At 37.7% G+C, this 23,445-nt stretch overlaps 2 protein-coding genes across 3 annotated transcripts in view; both read left to right on the plus strand.

Moving 5' to 3' along the window:
• Nucleotides 1-23,445, plus strand: part of Sncaip (synuclein alpha interacting protein) — a 148,080-nt gene that overhangs the window by 44,347 nt on the left and 80,288 nt on the right. The window lies entirely within an intron of this gene.
• On the plus strand, nt 21,194-22,165 carry LOC139705684 (uncharacterized). The gene has a single exon (XM_071611846.1). It carries the CDS (start codon nt 21,194-21,196, stop codon nt 22,163-22,165), a length of 972 nt encoding a protein of 323 aa, XP_071467947.1.

The raw sequence follows: 23,445 nt of genomic DNA on the forward strand, positions 1-23,445 counted from the left end.
CCATGGACATTTCTAGGGAGGTAAGCAAATTCCATGTACAGATGTTCCTGTTTCTTATCCATAGGTTATGTAAACAAACATCTAACAAGCTCAACTTAGATTTTAAGCAGGTTAAGATCCCTTGAAATTTTCATATTCTCTTTTGCTTGTATTAATGTCCTTCACGTGTAAGATGACACCCCCCCCAAAAAAAACAACAACACATGAAATAGCTTGATTTTTCAAACTGAAACATTAGTAATATAAGTTTCTTTATCATCTTCCTTCTAAGTATAAGCTGAAGCAACTCTGTGCCAAAAATGGTACACAGGGAACTCCCACTTTTAAGGTGATTAGTTGTAAGATCAATATATGAGGCAAATAATCATGTTTAATTAAAATGATCCTTGAAATCCTATTAAATTGCCCATAAAATCCACCTTCCTATGAACTCAGTGCTGTCTGAGTTCAGACAAAACCTAGTGTTCAAAACACTAGGTTTTCCCCTAGTGTTGGAAATATCACTTTGAGCATCTAATGAGATAGGGCCAGGTAGGTTGCAGAATAAAGTACATTTCTTAAAACATTAGAAAAGCCCCTGGCAGGGGAAGATCCTCAGCATAAAATAAATGAGAACCAAATCAACAGAGAGGTAACAGCTAATTTTCTGTCTCATCTCCTATGTTCAGTATCAGGCCTAGACTCTTTGTGAGGAATAGCAAGTTGAGCTTCCAACCCTGTCACTTGCTTTCCTTTCTTCCTCCTTTTCCTCATATATTTGAATTGAGGATAAATGCATACATGCAGTGACATTCTGTACCTGTGAAGTCCTTGAAGGATTTTTCTGCCAGTAAATTTGTCAGGAAATATGTTGTCAACGCCAAGGTTAAACACTAGAAACCAACATTTGTAATGAGAGAATGAAGTGGTCTGTATCCAAATGCTTTTAGATACATTTGGTTATGGTTTAGAGTAACTGTTTTTGAAGGTGTATGTCATTTATGCATGTTTAAATACATGGAGATTGTGTCCAATACTATGCTGAAGGGTAGCTTGGCAATAATACAGTGTTGCAAGAGTCGACTTCCTTTTTAAAGGGTCATTACATAGTTTATGTGCTTAAAGTTAAAGAATTCTTTTTGATCAGACTAAAGTAATTGGGCACATTTTACTTAAAACTTTGTTTACTTACAAAACACACCCGTACACATGTATGCTGAAGTGCTTCCTAACATATTTATAAGGACTTGTATGGTTAGACTGCTTCTGGAAATTGGGGCACTTTTTCCCTTCTTTCTTCCAAGTTCAGTCTCTCCCCAGTATCTGGTGGTGGTGGTGGGATAAGCCCTACAGCTAACCTTGGACTCATCCTCAACTCCTTTTTTTCCTTCCTCACTACACATATGTACTTACCACATGTCATCCATCACCAAAGCCTGCTGGCTGTACCCTCATAACACATTCATCGTCTGACCACTGGTATTGCTCTACACAAGCCCCTGGAGCACCAGGCCTGGACTAATGCAGTACCCTTCTAGTGGGCCACTGATTCTATTCTTCCTGTCTTCCAGGCTTGTTTTTACCTAACCCCATGTTGGGTCCAATCTTATTAAATATAAATAAACTTGATACCCTTTCAGTCTTTAAACCATTCACTTGGCTTCTCTCTACATAAGAATAAACTCCAAACTCCTTCTCACGGCCTTATGGCCCTGCAGAATTATATCTCTGCCTTTCTCTTTTTCTTGCAATTGTCCCATTCCCTTGCACTGTGGCCTTGCTGTGTGTCTCTGCTGAGCTCACTCCTTGAAATCTTTAGGGCTATTGACCTTGCAATGCTCTCTAACTGGAATAATCTTGCCCCACATATTTTACAGAATGTTCTATTTCATCAATTAGGTTTCTTCTATAACGTACTTCCTTATAACTTAGCCTTTCTTGACTCATCATACTTAAGAGAACCCAGGATTCCTGTCTCCTTCAAACTTTTGTCCCCCTTAGTGCACTTATCCAGTCCTGAAAAGACTTTATCTAGTGATTTACTTATTTATTGTCTGATTAATCCACTAAAATTGTGCTATCCAGTATGGCAGCCACTATCCATATGTGGTTACTTGAATTTAAATGTAATAAAATAGCTGGGTGCAGCGGCATTGCCTGTGATCCCAGGGACTCAGGAAGCTGACGCAGGAAGATTGCCAGTTCCAGCCCAGCCTCATCAAGTTAGTGAGACCCTAAGCGTTTTAGTGAGAACCCTGTCTCAAAATAAAAAGTAGAAACAGCTGGGGACGTAGCTCAGTAATCAAATACCCCCGAGTTTAATCCCCAGTACCAAAAAAATAAAGTAAAAATAATATAAATAAAATATAATAAATTCAAGTGAAATAAAATTTAAAATTCAGTTCCTTGATTGCACTAGCCCACATTTAAATGCTCAATCGTTGGCTGGCTAGCTGCTACTATATTGGACAGCACAGGTACAGAATGTTTCCATAAGCCAGAGAGTTCTGTTGAACAGGGCTGCATTGAAACATGCATTCTCTGGGGGCAGAGATCCTGTTTGGTTTGTTAGCTGTTGAAAGTCCAACCTCCACGTCTGACGTGTGGTGCTCAATAGATACTGAATGGAGTGAATGAGTGAGTGAAAGAAGAGGAGCTTTGTATTTTTGCAGGAAGAATTACTGTCGTCCCTTCAATATTTGTTGTCAATCCTTTCACATCCCTAAAATAGACTTAAATTTAAGATTAAAGAAATTAAAATTTGTCTCTAAATATACGACAGGAAACTGGGGAAATGTTTAAATTGTAATGTAATCCCCTCTTACTAATTGTAATGTAATCCTCTCTTACTAATGCCACCTTTCACCTCGTCTTCTTAGAGCCTCACTTTGGGATCTACATCCTTCAAATAAAGTCTTTATCTTGCTTCCAGAAGAAAGGCCCATTTCCCCCTTGTCTCTGTTTAGCACAATAAACCATTTTCTTCCTTTATCTCTAGAATGTATTTCACAAGATTTTTGCTAACCCTCACTGAGGCTACAGTTCCTCAAAGCTGGAAATATGGAATGCCTTTGCCTGTGAGTTGTTACCTGTGCTATATTTCTGAATTTACTTGTGAAAAAAAAATTGTGTTTTCTGAAAGTGCCTTGACAGTGTATGGATTTGCAGCACCCTATATCATACCGGATAGGCGAGATCTGCTGCTGTGTCAGGATTGTTGGTGTGTGTTGATTAAAAGCAGTGCTTTCCCTCTGGCTTGCTTCAGAGCTAATACCCTTATAAATTGTTACTGTGAACTTTTGAACTCAGAGAAACTTCTGAATATATGTAATAAGAAGTAAGGTAATCTAAGGCTGAGAATTTGCATCTTCTCTGAAACAAATCACATAGTTTTTTTTTTTTTTTTAAGTTTGATTCTTGGGTTTGTAATAATTTAATGTTTTAAAAATTATCTGGTTCCTAGAGAACAATTGTTAATTCATAGTTGTCTAGATTTTTTTTTAAAAAATTCCATATGGTAGATATGATAATTGTATTCAAATAAAAACAGTTCCCCCAAAATTGGTCATATTTAAGACAGATAAATAATTTAAGCTCAAAATAACTTGTTAAATCATGTTGTCTATATCCTATAAATATTAGATTTAAACTATAAAAATAGTGTTAGACCATTTACCTTTTTGAGTAGGTTTCACGTCTAATGTCTTAATATCATAAGAAACATGAAATTTTTAGAGGTTGAATAAAACAAATATAATTGGTAGATCTGTTATGCCTTTCTTCAGAAGGCTTAATGAATCGGTGAACAATTTCATTTTATAAGATAGCATGAGAGCAATACAATAGTTCTTAGTATAGAGCTGTATTTGTTTTATTTTTAATTGGAAAAGTAGAGGGTAATAGGTCTTTAAAAGCTAAGTGGTAAGCAGTCCATGGATCTGTAGGGTTAGAGATAAAGATTTTGTTCTCCAACATGAACAAAAATAATAGTGCCTTCAGCCACACATAATAATACCTTCGACTTCTGAAAAGGAGGATCTCATGCTGCAAGGATTTCTGTGTAGGGAACACTCTACAGCTCAGAGAATCTGCTGGATTTTAAGAACTCCTTATGCAGTCAGTGTTAGTTATCTGCACTTGTGGTGGGGTTCATCGACGCAGGTGTAGGGAAGCATTATTCCAGGAAGCACCTGAAACCACTTTTCCACCATTCATTTTTGGATTTTGTGAATATTTTGATGTTAGAATTGCTTTTGGCTCATAGACATCTAAGTGCTTTTTAACATGGTCAGCCTTTCCAGTGAAAGAATATCCCACAACAAGTTAAATGCATAAGAAGGCATACCATTGCTTCAGATGCCTATGGCAGCTTTAGTGGAACAGAATGCCTGGACCCGTGTTGGAGCTGGGGATTATCTATCTTCCCGACAGGCTGTGCAGCCTGCCCGAGAAACTGCTGCTTTCTTGTGAAGGTTGGTGATGAGTAGGGTTGTGGATTATAATCCTTTTTCTATTGGTTACTTGCTCTGTGAATCAGTGAATATTACTTCACCTATGTAGCCATTTTCCTATCTCTAAAATAGGCATAATCGTACCAACTTTGCAGAGTTGTTGTAAGTTTTAATAGTTAAGCATGTAAACTGCTTGGCGTGTGGTAGTTGCTCAAACTGCAGTCATGTCTCTTTAGTTCATGAAATTCAACAGCTGAACTTGGAAAAAAGGAGAGAACTGTTTTTTTTGGACTACATTCAGTTAGCACTTAAGTTTAATTTGTAATGTCTCTAAGTATGCTCCATGAGAAAATGTATGATTATATGTACCAGAAAGCCTCATTATCTAAGAATATTCAGGAGAGGAATGAAGAAAAAGAAGAAGCCAGTAAAAACTTGGAACCATGTTTTCATAGTAAATAGCAAAAAAAACAAAAATCAAAGGAAAGAAATCACCTAGTTTGAATTTGTCTTGAATTGAATTTGTCTTGAAAAATCCAAATGAAATTATGAAAATAAGTCTATGAATGTCTATATTTAACAAAACTTAGTTTAGCTCTTTGGGATGAATTGGCCAACATTTATTTCAACACAATTATATACTCATACTACATGACAGCCTTCATTCTGTGTTTGACTTTATAGTACATAGTAAGAGAGAATGTTTTGAAAAAAAAAATGTTTTGGGGCTTTATCAACTTATCCAAAGTCCTCTCTGTATTCTTTAGTAGTCAGATCATTCTTTTTTAAGCATCCATCATACCACCATTCTTTATTAATATGTTTCTGAAATTAGCTGTTCCAAGTGTGCTAGTGGCCTGGTGTGTATTTCAGATATTCAATATCACTTTCTCTGACTTAGCTAATCCTGCATCTTTTGCAAGCTTTGCAATTTCACTTCCAACCTACTTGTATTTTATTTGTGTTACATTAAAGAAGGGTTTTAAATCTCCCACATCAGTGAGATTCCAAAGATGTTGATTTAATAGATACAGAGAGAAGCCGGGATTGGGGAATGTTTATTAAAACAGCCAATTCATGAATATTTTCATGTTATGATGACTTTTATATCCCTATGCACCCTGGAAACTGTGGGAAGTTGGATAAACCAGGGCTCCCTGTGTAGAATTATTGTCGTCCCCTGATGAAGAGCTACATCATGCCCCAAAGGTCCCCAGCATGATCCTTTTCAGCATGTTTGTTCATCCTGTCCCCTGGGCTTTCCAGGATAGCTTTTTCGTCAGCATTATTTGATTCTTTGCTATCACATCATCATTTCCTAGCAACACCTTAGGTATAAAAAAATAAAAGGTGGGGACAAGATTTTTCATGTCCTGTTGATACATTCTCCAGCTCCCAAGTTTTAATCATTTATAAAACTGACTAAATAAATGTGATTAAAGAAATTAAAACAAGCAAAAGAACCTGGCTAGTCATGTTTATGAAATAATGATCCTGAAAGTTTTCTGCTCCTAGGGAATGGATTCAGTTGGGGACAATAAGAAGAAAGGATAATATGTGTGAGTATTCTAAATTCCAGCTGCAGAGTCCTGATTTCCTAATCACTGCTGACCTGGATGCATTGAGTAATTTTGCTTATCTTCTCAAGGGACATATTAGGATCAAGTGGAGAAGAGTAAAAACAATAACAACGTCTACTGAGGACTTTGCCTGTATTATCTCATTTAATCCTCATAGTTCAAGATCAAAGTATCTTCACAATACCCTCAAGAGCCTATTTTACAGTGAGGATACCAAATCTCCATCATTTAAATGCCTGTGGATGAATGGCTAATGGAGTAGAAATCTGGCACAGAATAATATGGATGCTGTTGCCTATTGAGGTACAAAGAACTAAGACTACAAAGATTTTCGGTAGAGCTCACTACAGGGATACACTGGAGATTTAAGAATCTGAGCACTGCTGGATGTTGTGGTGCATACCGGTTATCCTAGCAAGGGGGGAGGCTGCGGCAGGAGGATTGCAAATTCAAGCCAGCCTCATCAACTTAGCAAGACCCTCAGCAACTTAGCAAGATCTTGTCTTAAAATTAAAAAAAGAACTGGGGATTTTAGCTCAGTGGTAAAGCACACCCCCCCAAAAAAAATAAAAAATAAAATCTGAGAATAGAGGAAGTGTAAAGAATATTATTGAAGACCATGTTTTATCACTGTTAAGCTCAGAGCTATTCAGAGGAATAGCAGTATTGATTTGAAGAGAATTGTGGTATATTGAATGGGAAATTTAAGGCGTATCAGTAGAAATGGAATGTTTGAAGTCTGAGAACTCATAGGAATGTGTACTAGTTACCAAGTTCAGAATCAGATTAACCAGGGGATGGGGAGCTGGAGAATGTCCATGGTTCACTAGATAACAAGAATGGAGTGAGCCAAGACCTTAGTTGGAGTTTGATGGAATGAAGCAGAGGGTCCGATGAAGCTGAACTAAGCATGAACCACACTTGATGGCCTTGGCAATGTCCCCTTCATAGTGATACAGTGATAACAAACACATGTAAGTGGATTGAATAATGCAGCAGCATCATGAGCTCCAGCTTGCTTCACTTTGGGGAATGGAGATTTTGAAAAGTTCCAGAAGGTATCTGCAGCCATACCACCCTGAACCTGTCTGATCTTGCCTGAAAAATTGATAAGGGTTTGAGCCCCAGACAAAAGATAGCATCAGGAGGGAAAGTAGCTATGTTTAAGTTCCAGGTACCATGGCCTCCATTGTTTTTCTCACTGACTTGGTTGTGCTCAATGCCAGCCATTCAACCAGTCACACGTGCATGCTTTATTGCATTCTACCAGTTGGTAGCACTTCCTAGAAGGAACTTGGCCTGAAAGTCCTGCATATGCTTTCCAGGATTCACAAAGGCTCTGGGCTTGAAATTGACCACCTTGGCCATACCTTACCTGGGAGAGTTACACCCCCAAAAAAGGGAAGATGGGTATTAAACTAGGAATAAATATACATTTATAATATGAAGATCTAATACAACTTAGGTATCAGAGATAAAGAAGAAAATCTGTGTTTTGCATAGCACCTAGAACAGTGCTGGTGAGGAGTTTAAAAACATCTCTTGATTGGTTTTTAAATATTTTGAAACTGAAGATTTTCTTAAAGAAATAAACCACATGTTATTGTTATACACATGAAAGCACAGCATTTATATTCAACTCTTTGTTGTTCAGATATTTTACATTAGATAGCAGGACTTCAGATGAACATTCAAAAAATTGACTTTTGGGAGCCGGATGCAGTGGTGTACACCTGTAATCCCAGTGACTCTAGAGGCTGAGTCAGGAGGATCCCAAGCTTGAAGCCAACCTGAGTAATTTAGTGAGGCCCTAGGCAATTTAGCGAGACCCCATCTCAAATAAAAAATAAAAAAGGTCTGGGAATGTAGCTCAGTGGTTAAGTACCTTGGGTTAAATCCCCAGTACAAAAAAAGAAAAAAAAATGCCTTCTAGGCAGATGATGCTTATACTACTATGTCTTTTGCCTGGTTATAATGAAAATGAGATGTTCAGTGTTTATGGATGTCAAGCTAATGAAGTCACTTGAACTAAGTGCTTTGTTAGGAAGGCATGAGCAACAACCAAGTTGAGACCAAACTTGCTCTAATGTCAAAAAATAAATATTTGTTTTGTTAATTTTATTTTACTTTGTTTTAATTAATTTTAAAAGAGTAGTGGACAGAACAACTCAGGAGATCTGTGTCTTTTATTTAACAGTTCCATTAGCAAGCTGTGTGGCCTTAAGCAAGCCACCAGGCCCCTCTAGATCTTATTTTCCTTATTGGTCAGCTGATACAAATGTGCTAGACAATCTGATTTTGTAAATAGTGATGTCTCATGGCTTTCCCAATGCAAGGAAACAAAAAACAGAATAATCATAAAATAGGCACATATAAAGCCTTTGAGGAGGACTAGAGTTTGAACATAAAATGAGTATCAAAAGAACCTACTGTTTTAATTGGTATGTTTTCTTCCACTTGGCATCCTGACTACCCTGGTCCTTGATCAGTGTCTCGTTTGGTTCATTTACTGTTATGAAATATCATACTCTTCTTACTCTTCCCAGTTCTCTTTCTGGACTCTTTGGAATCTTGAACCCCTAATTTTTTTTGAATTATGGCCAATTTTATGATACATACTTTTTTTTCCAAAAGGCAGCGTGTCATATTTATTTTAAAATGTAAAGCTCTGATTTGTTTGTGGTAACTTTTTTTGTAGTATTGGTATAGAAAGTTTAGGACATCATCTGTGGCTAAACCAAAGTTGGCTTTTTATAGAAAGATCCCTGTTTAGTTTCATGTTTTCCTTCATCAATACTTTTAAAATTCTATGCTGATTGCTGTGGTTTATGGGTGAACAAGACAAAGGATCTCCTCATGTGGAATGTGGATGCATGGACAGAGAATGACATTGTAATGGAAAGTGCATTGAATGTGATTGTTCAGGAATGTCAGTTCCTGCACAGAGGAGTTGACAGGTATATAATCTAAACTTGAAATCAAATGTGAACTTAAAAGCTTCCTGGATGTTACTTCCTAAGTAAACACCTAAGCTGAGTCTTTAGAATAAGTTCAAAGAATAAACAAGTGAATTATTCATGGTAGAGTCCAAATAAACAGAAACCACTCTAAATATTTCACACAGAGGGAAATTTAAAATAGAGTATTTGTTACTACAAAGCTAAAGGAGCCAAGACACCAGACTAAGCAATGTAAGGCAATCCTGAGAATACTGATAGCAAGGAAGACACTGCCATGCCTAGGGGCTTAAAGGACAAAGAGAAGAGGTCTGTTCCCACCCACAGGTTAGAACTTTCCAGCAAAGATAGAATGATGATATGTGAAGATATTGCCTAGGCAGAGAAAGAGTGTGTGTGTGTGTGTGTGTGTGTGTGTGTGTGTGTGTAAGATACAGACAGACAGTGGGGGCAGGAGTCAGGCAGAGAGACAGAGGGAGAAAGAGAGACAATGGCAATGCAATGATAGATACAGATAGATACCTCTCTTGGAAGTTTGGATGAAAAGGGAGAAAAGATGGGATGGAATATCCTTGCCCTCCAGTGCCTTCAGTCATCTTCCTGAGCCTCCCATTAGCCAGACATCTTGGAAGCCATTCAGTTGGCAAATGAGCTTAGGAAATGCAGTTTCCTAGGAGGATGACTTTGTGAGTTTATAGGCAAATGACTGCACCATTGGCAAGTGAGAAGCCAAAGTCCTGGGGTTGGAAGGCTTGGTGAGGCCTTGAGAAGAGGAGGATAGATTCAGAGGGATCAACTTAAGTCAAAACACCAGGACAAGAAAACAGCTTGGAATATGCCCAGAATCTCATTGTTGCTGAAGTTACCCAAGTGAGTCAGAGACTGGTTGGAGCTGCAGAGAAGGCAGACACCCAACATGGGAGGCTTCATAGGACCTAGAGAGGAGCTGTCCTATAGAACGGTGGGTTTTTACTGGGGAAGTGGCAAGGACATATTTGTATTTTAGGTCACTTTAATAATTGTGTAGAGTTAGAGAATGCTTTTGAGGAAATAAAAATCGAATTTCTTTGTCTTTTGTTCTCAGATGTATTCAAGCAAAAAACAATAAGAAGCAATAGTAAGAAAATGGTAGAAAGAATGGAAAGGATAAAATCTAATTGGTGGGATGACTAGATGTGCAAATAAGGGAGAGAGAAGCCCCAAGCATAATACCTAGGTCTCTCATGTTAGTTGAGCAGAAGATGATGGTGTTGCCAGGCAAGGTTAAGTTTGAGGAGGATCCTATGGGACATCAGGTAGTGATGTCCAGGAGCAGATAGAATCTGTGTATTTAGAGGTCAATATATGAGTGAGAAGAGAAGTGGGCCTAGATTTTTTGCCATACGGAGCAAAAGAAAAAAAAAAGAGCATAAAAGAAAAATAATATCAATGTGGGATTTGGATTTACTGCTAGGAGATGATAATGTTCTGGATAATTTCAGAGGAAAAAGAAGGAGAAACTAAATTGTGCTGGGTTAACAAGTAAAAGGAAGATCAGAAAGTAGCAATGCAATGATAGATATAGATAGATACCTCTCTTGAAAGTTTGGATGAAAAGGGAGAAAACATGGGATGGAATCTGAATTTGGGTGGGTTTTTTTTTTTTTTGTAGAGTTGGTAGAAATTGAGGTTATGCATAGTCGGATGCATCAAAACAAAACAAAGCAGATAAGGTTGGTCTTTAAAGGGTAGAGAGATAGAGACCAAGGGACTTAGGGCCAGAGTCAGACCTGAAGAAGCAGGGGAGATTTTCCACAGTTTCTTATCGAAGGACTGAGCTTGTGCTGCAAAGACAGTGTATTTAGAATTTCAGTCTTTAGCAAAGATCCTGTATACCATGTTTTCGTTTTGAGCAGAAAGTACCTCTATTACTATAATAGTTATTATATTAGGAGCTAAACACTTGTTAAAATTAGCAACCATTATCATTCTGCAATTTTCCATCTGAGTTCAGAGTTTGAGTCCCATGATCATCTCATAGCTGTGTGACTGAGTAAGTATACACACACACACACACACACACAACCATATACATACAAACCTACACACGTCTATTTACATTTCATTTTCTCTGAGAAACTTCTTCCTAGAAACCTGACATAAGTAGTCAGGGCTGGCCAAATCTTCCACAGTCCATACATTATTTAGCCTAGCTCTTCTGGGTTCTGATCCCTAGGGCCATCTTTAGCAGATTTTGTCATTCTGATAGATTGGCCTGGAAAGTGCCAGATGTATAGGTACCCACCGCCTCTTCCACTTTACTTTCAGGTTCAGCAGGCCTTTTAGCCTTAATCATTCTGGGGACCTCTTCCCTGGTCCCTGCTGTGTCCAGCGTAGTGAGTTAGCTTCCTTGAACACCATAGGCTCAATCTGCTTATGGTGGTAGTTTCTTCCCTCCCACCCTCCTGCATTCAGATCTAAGGGCATCCCAGATTCTGCTCACAAAGCTTTCCCATCTGGGGCTCTTCCTTTCCACACACAATGACGAAAGATACTCCTGGGGGCCTCCTACTTGCCGACTTTTCATCATGGCCTTGTTCTCAAATTCTCTCATCTTTCTTTGCTACCAGTTGCTTCCAGTTATTGAATCCAGTATATCCAGAAGTCACAAATTTCTTTCTGTTTCTACTCAAGGGCTTGCCAACCCACTGCATTTTGGAGCCACACAAATCTGATGGGACTTCTGACTCAGTCCCGAACCAACTGGAACTGATCAAGTTTCTCAGCCTTATTGAATCTAATAATACCTCATAGGGTTATTGTAAGGATTTCAGGAGATAACGTATGTGAAGGCTCCAGCTCAGTGCCAGACTTAATAAATCTTTTCTCTTCTTCTCCCACCAGAGTGGCCTGGAGCTCTTATCCACAGTTCCCAGCACTTAGCACAGTAATATAATTAGCGACATTAGTATATCTAAAAGGCAATTACCATTTAATTGCTCTGGCCTCAGCCAGCCTGAAATTTCTTCTCCATTCACTTCTAATTTGGGGCTAGGGGTTTGTAGTTCTACCCTAGCTGGTCACAACCTCACTGGCTCAGAATTTAAAAGAACTTCAGGCAACCACTGATTAAAAGGTAGAAGATTTGGTAATTCCTTCCATTTGGTTTTATATAAAAATGCAAATATTAATTTTTGCTCCTGGCCAGTGACTAAATCAGTTTCCAGCAGTATCTTTCTGTGAGTCAATGAATAATGCTGCTTGGTTAGACCAGCTCTGCTGTCAAGATGTAAGTCCCCCTCCTCCACTCCATCCTGATCTTCATTAAAATACATCAGTGCCCCCGTATAGATTCAGACTTTGAATCAAGTTTCAGGCATCTCTTTTTAGAAGACGTTTATTTATATTACATACTTAATTTAAAGGAGTAAATGCCCTTCCCTGAGCCTCTGAAGTTTGTTTATCTTAGTGCTACTGTGAGAACATAATGCCCAAATGAAGGCAGCGTGTTTTATTTCACCACTTTCTGACCCAGCTTTGCACAAAGTAATGGCAGTCTCCAATCAAGAGGAGTCCGAGGTACTTAGGGATTTCCACTTGAAATTTTAATATTGGAACTGCATATGTGCATTTAAGGAAACCTAGACTGCCTTATGCCACACGGAAAGCATTTACATCTGAACCACTTTATATGTGATTTGGAGTTAAAGCAAATTCTAAATAACTTTTAGCAGTTTGAGATTTGGAAAATAGCCTGGGCCATATAAATTCCCCTTTAGTTCTCTTTCTGTTAAATCTTATGCCAAAGTAAATGGAAGCTGTAGAGAACCTTTGAACTCCTCTGTTCTCAAGTGACCTCAGTGAAGTTGGATTGGCATAGCCAATGTTTGGTTTTCAAAGAAAGATTTTTTTTTTTTTTTTGTTTCATTCCCTCTTGAAGTATCCATATCAGAGTTACCTTCTTTGGTGGAGGATGCAGTATTGCCTCCTGGGCCCTCTTGGCTCTGGGCCATGGATATCACTCTGAGAAATGGGACTTTGGCTTTAAGGAGCTCATCGGTGCGAGGACGGCACCAATGTCACTGCAATGGTTATTCCCCGGCTTGGCGCCCAGGTTTGTCAGCACCTCTGTTTAACAACAACCTTTCCCTCCTTCGTCTCTCTCAAAAAGAGCTGTTGAAAGCAAATGGCCTGGAGTTCAATGCCACTTCTTCATGCTGCTTAGGTAAATGGCTTAACTTTCTCCAGGCTTTAGTTTCTTTTTTTTTTTTTTTTGAACTGGAGATTAAAACAGTACCCACATGGATCCCTCTCTTTCCCAGACAGTTTATGTTTGCATTCACAACCTGGTGACCTATTACATGGATTTATTCATTTTTTTTTTGAGAGAGAGAGAAGTTTTTAATATTTATTTTTCAGTTTTTGGTGGACACAACATCTTTATTTTATTTTTATGTGGTGCTGAGGATCGAACCCAGCGCCCCACGCATGCCAGGCAAGCGCGTTACCGCTTGAGCCACATCCCCAGCCCTGACTTGTACGCTTTTATTGGTTATTGATAAATATTAAAATACAAATATAATATCCCATATCATACATGTATATACAGAATGTAGTATAATATATATATGACATATATATTATACATTAACATGTTCTTACAACTAAACCATATAATTCTAGGTAGGGACAATGGCATACATATGCATAAGTATGGAACACAATAAGTTCTCAGTAAACACTCTTTGTCCTATTGTCACATACTTAATAAAGGAAAGTATTCATCATGTAAGCAAATATTCACAAAGATTAATAATATTCCTCTTATATTTAAAAATGTCTCTTTTTTCTAATATTAGAGATCACCTTGAAAGAAAAACATGACACTTTTTCCCTGATGCCAAGGAAAATCTGTTGTTTGCCATATTTATGACTATGGGCATATCTGAAAAATAGTACTATATAGTTAATTTTTAAATTTATTATCCCAGAGTTAAATCTCAAATAAAGGTGGGTGCTATGGTCTGAATATGGTTAGAGTGTGTTCCTCAGGGGTTCATATATTGGAAGATCATTCACCAGTGTGATGATGTTGGGAGGTGAGTGGATCATTAAGGGTGCTACCCTCAGAGTTCTTGTGCAGCTCTGGTTCTCATGAGAAGATTGTTGTAAAAGAGAAAGACTGGCCTTCTTTCTCTCTTTCTGGCTTCCTTTCTCACTATGTGACCTCTCCCTTCCACATGTACTTCTGCCATTGTGATGCTATCTTCCATGAGGTCCTTACCAGAGCTGAGCTGATGTTGGTGCCATGCCCTTAAACCCTCCAAACTGAGCTAAATAAACCTCTTTTCTTTAAAAAGTATTCAACTTCAGGTATTTTGTTATAGCAATGGAAAAATGGATCAAATACAGAAGATTGGTACCAAGAATTGGAATCATTACTATAACTGAACTTAAAAATGTAGAACTCGTTTTGGACCTAAGTAACAAGCAGAAGTTGGAAGAATTTGGAGGAGCTGCCTAGGAAAAATCCTGGAATGCTGTATGTGAGGCATTAGGGGTGATTCTGATGAAGGCTCAGAAAACAAGACTAGGGAACTACTTTCAGAAAGAAATGAGGATTTTATGAGAAATTGTAGTAAAGGTCGTCCTTTTTAAACTGTTAAAAGAACTTGACTATGTTGTATCCATGCATTAGAGCTTTATGAAAGGATAAATTTAAGAGGGGTGTACTAGGATATTTGGTGGAAAAAAATTTCCAAATGGCAAAGCATTTTCTGGCTGCTTTTAGTCATATTTCCAGTGAGATTTGGGAGCAAGAGGAAAATTCATAGCTTGGCCAAGGGAGAAGAGAAAAAGCACCTTTGAGAGAACACAATGAGAGAGTAGTCCAGCATGCTAAAGAGATTAACCTGGGAAAAAAGGAACTATATGCTAATTGGCAAGATAATTGGGCCTTCAGGGTATCTCAGAAACCTTCTAGGCCACTTCTGCCATCACAGGCCCAGAAACCTAGAATAGAAATATTTCAGGGAACTCCGGTGATCTCTCCATGGACTTGTTGCCCGGGTCTTCCACAAGAGTCTTTTTGTTATTCACTAGTGATGTACTCCATGGCTGAAGCTATAGTTCAAATGAAATCCAACACAGTTCATGTCGGCAGCACACTCTGATAGTGTTCTTGTGGTGCTAGTTCTACAGGTGCAGAGAGCGCAAACGTTATGGGGTGGTGGCAGCTTCCACCAGAATTTCAAAGGAAAGTCTGGGAAGCCAGGCAGAGACCTGCTCCAGAACCAGAGCCAGTAGAGATTCTCCACTGAGAAAATGCCTGGTGGAGCTGCTGAAGTGGATCCACAGCAGGGACCCCAGGAAAGTAGAGCAACCAGCAGTGTGCAGAGCCAGCCTAGTAAAACTGCAGGCCTCAGCATACAGCCAGAGAGAGAACCGTGTCACTTGAAACCAGCAAAGCCAGTGGACAGGGTTCCCTGAGGGATTAAGGTCCTTTCCCCTAAAGGTTGCACAAGATGTCAGATTTAGAACTTCAAGATTAAGTGTCTATCCTGATGGATTTTATTCTTGCTAGAGACCTGTGACCCTCCCCCACCCCGCCCAGCTTCCCTTTTCTTTAGGCATATATTTATTCTTTAGGCATATATTTATTCTTTAGGCGATATTTATTTGTGTCTGCCTGTCCCTTGAAGCTTAGAAAGGTGTAATTTGTTTTTTATTTTATAGGCTTCTACCTGGAAGCAGGTTGCCTTGATTCTCAAATGAGACTTTGGTCTTGGACTTTTGAGTGACAGGGGAATGAGTCAAGACTTCGGCACTCCTGGGGATGGATACATGTTGCATTGTAGACTGTACTTGAGCACTTGAGGAAGAAAAGCCTATGGTTTGAATATGGTTCGAGGGCATCCCCCAAAAGTTCATAGATTGGAAGCTTGGTCTTTAGTAAGGGTGCATATTTGAAGGTGGTAGAACCTTGAATAGGTAGAGCCAATGGAAGGTGATGGGATCCTAGGATCGGCTGACCTTGGAAGGAATTAATGTAGTTCCCATGGGATCCTGGTTAGTTCTCATGAGTGGGTTATTAGAAAAAGTCAGACTAACCCCTCCTTTCTCTCTCTCTCTCTCTCTCTCTCTCTCTCTCTCTCTGACTTCCTTTTCCACCATGTGATCTCTGCCTTTCATACACACTTCTAACATAATATCGTCCACAGTGGAACAAAGCCAAGGGGCTGTCACCAAGGGCCAAACAAATAAGGAAGCCTGATCTTGGAATTTTAGCTTCCAAACCTATGAGATAAATAAAACTTCTTTTCTTTATACATTATCCAGTGTCAGTTATTTTTCTATGAGAAATGGATTAATACAGTGGGCTCATAGGTTGCTTGTCATTTAGGGTTGTCCTTCACAACTTTACAAATCTACCCCAGGTAGTCATTTGTGCTTCTGGATCCTTTTGAAAAAATTAGTGCATCATACTTATATGAAACAGTAGGTTCATTTTCACATATTCATAAATGCATATAATACAGTTTTCCTCATTTCAGTCTCTAGTATTTCCTCTTTCCCTTTATTCCTCCTTCCTGCTGATACTTTATTGGTCTTTCTTCTTATTTATTTATTTATTTACTTAGTTTTTAATTGGCCCATTACAGTTTATTATGGTTTAGATGTGTCCCGCAAAAGCTCACGTGTGAGACAATGCAAGAAGGTTTGGAGGAGAAATGATTGGGTTATAGCCTTAACTTAATCAGTGACTTAATCCCTGATGGGGTTAACTGAGTGGTAAGTGGAGGCAGGTGGGGTGTGGCTGGAGGAAGCAGTTCATTGGCTTTGGGGTATATATTTGTTTCTGGCAAGTGGAGGTCTTTCTCTTTTTGTGCCCCATCATCCTGTGAGCTGCTTCCCTCTGCCACACTCTCCACCGTGTTGTTCTGCCTTGCCTGGAGACCTGAGGAGTGGAACGAGCTCTCTATGGATCAAGACCTCTGAAACTGTGAGGCTTCAAGTAAATTTTTCCTCCTCTACAATTATTCTGGTCAGTCCTTTTAGTCATAGCAGAGAAAAAGCTGACTAAAACATAACTATATTTAAAACTGGAATGAATTATGATATGTTCATATCTGTGCACAGCATAATTTGGTTAACATCCTGCTCTAATTCTTCCCTTTTTCCACTGGTCCCCTATTTGTTCTCTACTGATCTCTCTTCTATTTTCAAGAGATGCACATTTTTCTGTCTAACTTCCTCATACGAGAGGAAATATTTGACCCTTGACTTTCTGAGTCTGGATTATTTCACTTAGCCTAATGTTCTGCAGTTCCATCCATTTACGAGCAAATGACATCATGTCACTCTACTTTATGACTGAGTAGAAATACATTGTGCATATATCCTACTCTTCTTTATCCGTTTGTCTATTGATGGTCACCTAGGCTGGTTCCATAACTTGGCTATTGTGAATTTTGATGCTCTATATTTAGGAATATTTACTTTATGCCTATCTGTTCCTATGCATGTATCACTATAGTATGCTGATTTTAATTATTTTTGGATAAATATCAAGAAGTAGGATATCTGGGTCACATGGTTACCAAAAGACCATTAGTCTTTTGAGGAATCTCTATACTGCTTTCTAAAGTTGTTGTATTAATTTGCTCCCATCAACAATGTTTAAGTGTAGCTTTTCCCCCACATCCTTATCAGCAATTATCATTATTTGTATTCTTGGTGATTGCCTTTCTAACTGAGGTGAGAGGAGATCTCAGTGTAGTTTGATTTGCATCTTCGTGATTGCTAAAATGTTAAATAACTTTTTATATGTTGACTGGCCATTTGTATTTTTTATTTTGAGAAATGTCTCTTTAGATATTTTGCCCATTTATTATGTGGATTATTAAGGTTTTTTTGGTGTAAAGTTTTTAAGTTCTTTTTATATTCTTGTTATTAAGCCCCTGTTGGAAGTGTATTTGGCAATGATATTCTCCATTCTGTAGGCTCTCTCTACATACTCTTGTTTCCTATGATGTGCAGAATCTTTTAAATTTAATTACCTACCATTTATAGATTCTCAGCTTTATTTCTTGATCTTTTGGACTCTTAAGGAGGTTGGTGGCTGTGCCAGTGTATTGGAATGTTGTCCCTATATTTTCTTCTAGCAGTTGCAAATTTTCTGGTCTAATTTCTAGGTCCTTGATCCACTGTGAGTTGATTTTTGTGCAGAGTAAGAGGTAGGGATTTAGTTTCATTCTTCTATATACCAATATCCCTTTTTCTATGCACCATTTGTTTAAAAGGCTATTGTTACCTTTGTCAAGGGTCTGATAACTATATTTGTGTGCATTTGTTTGAGTCTTCTAGTTTATTCCATTGGTCTTCATATATGTTTTTTTAATGCCAACATCATGCTGTTTTTGTTACTGTAGTTCTGTAGTATAATTTGAGATCAGGTATTGTGGTGCCTCCCATCTTACTCTTGTTGCTCAGGATTGATTTGACTCTTCTGGATCTTTTATTCTTTCATATAAATTTTAGGGCTGTTTATTCTAGTTCTGTGAAGAATGTCATTGGTATTTTGATGTGAATTACATTGAATTTGTAGATTGGTTTTGATATTATGGCTATTTTGGTGATATTGATTTTACCTATCCATGAACATGGTAGGTTTTTCCATCTTCTAAGGTTTTCTTCACTTTTTTCTTCAGCATTGTATAATTTTAATTATAGAGTTCTTTTATATCTTTAGTTATATTTATTCCTAAGTATTTTGGGGGGCTACTGGGAATGGAGGAATTTTATTGATTTCTTTCCAGCAGTTCATCATTGGTATATAAGAAAGCTCTTGATTTTTGTGTGTTCTCTTGTGAATAGAGTATTTTTCCATTTCAAGTAAAGCAACTTGAATCAAGCATACAGAATGCTTGTAGGACTTCATAAGGTACCAAACTGTAAACATTAGTATTTATTATTATTGGAAGATAACGGGAAAAACCAATTACCATTCAAAAATGTTCATGACTTGTATATTATAAACTCAAGGAAAGTCTTCTCAAAATAAGCATGTTCATAGACTTTATCTGTTGGATGTACCAATTATAAATCATTAGTGGGAAATTGAGACTAATTAGTAGAAAAATCTATAGTCTGAAAGTATGTGTGAAGAGAGCCTAAGAGCCAGTGGCTTTTGAACATCAGTCATAACTGGCTGGGATTGCTGTCTTATTCACCCATAACTTAGAGCAGTTTACTCTCTGGTCTTTTATTTCCTTATCAGTGAAATGAGAATTATATGAAAGATTACATCATGTAAATTTATAAAGCATAACACCAACACAGTGTCTGGGTCAAAGAAATTATAGCCAAAATGAGCATTATTTTGTGTTATTTTTATTATCACTATCGTCATCATCATTATCATCATCATCATCATCAGAAACAGGATTTCCTATTTGACTACAATTGGCATTGATATTTCTAAGGAAAGATAAATTTGGTGTGTGGCAACTCTGAGTGAGTTAGCCATCTTTGTATACAATTAGGGGAAAAGGAGTTAGTAGGAAATTGTCAGACCCTAACCCCCACCTACCCCAGCAGTGGAGTTTGGGGTGTAGATTTTCTCTCTGTTAATACTGTGATAACTCTCTTGCCACTTGGACTCTAGGAGTTTTTCATTTCCTGAAAGGGTGGCAGATACCAAATACTGAGGTTTTTTTATACAGATAAAGTATCAACTAATTTCATATCATTCTAATCCATACCTTTTTTTCAGACCATTGTTGTACTTAAGAAAATAGCTTCCCTCCAAAAAACGTCTTGAATTGTAGTATTTGCCAATTTCCATAGTGTGCGTGTTCCCGATACTGCTAATTATAAGTTGTCAGCATGAAATCACTGGACACAGAGTTGTAAAGAGGCGAGCACAATTGCTCACAACAGTGTAAACTAGTTCCACTGCACTTCTGGGTCAGGAGAAAGTTCATGTTTTGACAGTGTAGAGTAGGATGATTGACAACAACACTTACAAGCAAATGCAATAGAGGGAAAGTACAGCCAGGATTCTCATAAGATTTTCATTTAACAGACTGCATAGATGATGGTGATTCCATAAGATTGTGCCATCTAGTGATGTCACAGCCATCAGTTTGTGTAATCACACTCTGTGATGTTCACACAATGATGAGATCAGATATCAAAGCATTTTTTTCAGAACCTATGCCTATCTATTGTTAAGCCCTGCATGACAGTACTTTGTCCTCAGAGTAAGTAAGATCATTCGGATATACTTGGCCAACAGGATTCATCCAGAAAGTGAGTTAATGTCAGGTTTTTTTGACAGTGTATTTCAGTGCCATCTTTCTACCCTTGCTCTATACTCTCTCCAGTCATACTTAGAAGAGAAGGCTTTTCCCAGCCTCTTGTTCTCCAAGCATGAAAATTTCTCTAATCATTTCCCAATTATTAAATACTTTGTTAACCAACAGTTTAGAGATTTGGTCATGGATATGGTGTCTAGATTTATAAAAACGTCTTCTTCCTTTTCTTCCTACCCTATCTTCATCTGCCTTCTGTGGCTCTCTTTTTTCCTTTTTTGTTCCCCTACTTTCTTCACAAGTATTTTCTATCATCTTTTGTATTCCTAACAACCCCATGAGGTCATCAGAACAGGTAACGGTATCCATGATTTGCAAAAATAGTAAAGTACAAAATACTACACTTGTATAAATCTGTCATGTTATTCCCTTCAATCTTAATTTGGTATTATGTGATTTTGAATATTTTCATATTTTGTGATATTTCCTGGTGATTTAACCAGTGACCATCTTTCCTTTGCTATAATGAACTTAACTTGATTCTCCCCCTATTGTTTTGAAAACTGTATCATTCTATGTCTAGGAAATTGCATTAGAGTACCATAAATATATTTCTGAGAACTTTTAATTAAGCAATGATACCTAGAACCTTTCATCATAGTTAAGCCCCTGGAGATGATATAACAGCATTCTCTTGGGAAGTCATTCTGTTTTCAGCTGCTTATCGCTGGAGCAAGCAGAGTTCTGTTATGGACCGTTTTTGAACTGTTAAAATATTACCAGTTGAAGATTTTTTTTCAATATAGTGGATTTAAAAAAAAAAAAAACAAAACAAGAGATCTTTTTCTTAAAGGCCCCTCAAAAGTGTTCTGGAAGCCTAATGAGCCAAGCTGAAGAGAAAAGGTATTTGAAATACTGATTTGGCATTTACCATGAAGCTCTCTGCAGATGTGCTTGAGATCATTGCTTGTGCCATGCTAATCCTTGTCAGCTTTGTGGGAAACACTTGTTTATTTTATTCTACAAGGAAGTGCATCTCTGGATGTTTGAAGACATCATTTCTTCTCATTTTCAGTCTTGTATTTGTCCACCTTATAAAAAACTTGGTGGTCAATGTCATGAAAATTGTGTATTCTTCTGGTATCGTGCTGGATTCAGCTGGTTGCAAAGTTCTGCACTTCACTGCAGCCCTGACAACTTCACTGGCCATCTGGTTCCTGTTACACTTTGCATTGTTCTACCACCGGAAGCTCTACCACATTGTCTACTGCTCCAGTGAGGCTGCAAACCTGGACCAACAGAAACATTCCCTGAAGCGGGTCTCTGCACTTTGGGTGGCTGGTGTGGCAGTGTACATCCCAGTTTTAATTTATACTAGAAAATCAGAATACCTGAACACAGGAAACTATACAGACTCCTTGTCTACTAACAGGATTTACATGGATTGCTTAATTGGCTTTGGAAACAAGCAGGTAGAGTTTTACTATGGGAAAATATTTTTAGTTCTGATTGATATTCTTCCCTTAGCTATCTTAGTCTTTGTCTGTTTCTGGATGTCTTTCCTCCTCTCAGAGAAAAAGAAGATGACATATGGTGACATCTGGATTGGAGATGATGATTCAGAAACTGAAATTCTTAGAGGGGCCAAGTTCAGTATTTTATTAATGTTGCTGATCACTCCACTTTGGATTTCTCACTTTATCTTAGTCTATTTCTTGAAAGACTTGGCAGCCTATGTCTTTATTCCAGCTGTTCTCACAGCCCTCTCTTCAGGCTTCTCTGCTCTCAGTCCTTTCCTGCTTATGTTGGTTAATTATAAAATGAAGTTGGTGTCTTTCTGTAATGCCAAGGAGGAAACACCCGCACCACAGTCTGTGAATGTTACTCTTTCTCCATATGCTTAATAGCCAAGAACTCAATTTTAATCCCCGTAAAACAGGCTTTGTGTTTGGAGGGTTCAGCTAAAGTTTTCATAGCCCTTATTAAATAACAGTTTCTGAAAGGACTGCTAGAGAATTGACTCATCTCCAAAATAGACTAACGAGGGAAACTGCAAGAGGAAGACATAAGATCGCTAAGTTATTGCCTATAGAAGAAAAATAGTCATCACACCATTTGTTATTTAGGATAATACCAAGACTTTTTATGTAGCAATTCTAAAGTAACAACAATCACAGTCTGGAAATGAACTCAAAATTAACACTATATTAAGTATTTACTCTGTGCAATGTGTTGTATAAAAAAAACAACATACTGTTGAAACTGAGGATAACATTTCCTAGATGAATTCCCAAAGATACTCCTGAGTAATCTTATGTTTTCATCTGTGTTTTTCTTGAAATGCCTCCACACATATTGGAAGTACATTAGGTAGGTGTGTGGTGTTCCTTTTTTGCACTTTTAGTAATAGTACCTCATGTAATCTGGAAGTATATTTTATTCACTGGCCTTACCCTAAGTATCTTTAGTATATTAGGGCTAAATAAAAGCATTAAATTAAAGAATTAACTTGCTAAATTATATTCAGTGTGTATATGTAGGTGTACAACTGTTTGGTTGCTACAGACAGGTAGCCCACTGTCATTGCTTAAACATGAAAACATATATCAAACTATACTCTTTTAGTCAGAAAAAATGACATTTATTTTATACATGATTTATTTCCCCTTTTGGTTATTACATTGGTACATTTACAAATTACAAAAGAACCAATAAAGTGTTCCTAATAATTTGGTTTCTTGATCAATAAAAGTAATCACATTATAATTACAATTAAAAATACATGGTTGGGTTTTTATTTTTCAGTGTAGCCATTTAGAGTGCTTTAGTACAGGGAATAGTTATTTTAAATATCTGTGCATACATTTGTGTCAGCATTGAATTCTTAGCTTATTCCTGTTATATTTTTAAAATTTCCTTTTTTATGACTAGACTTGGGATTTATTCTGCGATAGTTATAGTGAATGAGTACCTTGGAATTTGAGATTCCTGCTCTAAAAAGACTGCGTTGAAAATTATAAATCTGGATCTCATTTACAAAAGAGACTTAGAACATCTTTGCTCTCATGAATATACTACAGAGGAAGTAAATTTTAAAGTAGCCAAGGCTTAAATTCTGTAGGATTGTGTGGGCCAATGTCTGTCCTTTACACAGCACTGGGAATTAAAAACAAAACAGACCGAC

Source organism: Marmota flaviventris, chromosome 5 (genome assembly GCF_047511675.1).
Source record: "Marmota flaviventris isolate mMarFla1 chromosome 5, mMarFla1.hap1, whole genome shotgun sequence".
Taxonomy (NCBI): Eukaryota; Metazoa; Chordata; class Mammalia; order Rodentia; family Sciuridae; genus Marmota; species Marmota flaviventris.

Excerpts from the sequence above, each read along its gene's own strand:
- LOC139705684 (XM_071611846.1), top strand. The coding sequence starts at position 21,194 with ATGAAGCTCTCTGCAGATGTGCTTGAGATCATTGCTTGTGCCATGCTA.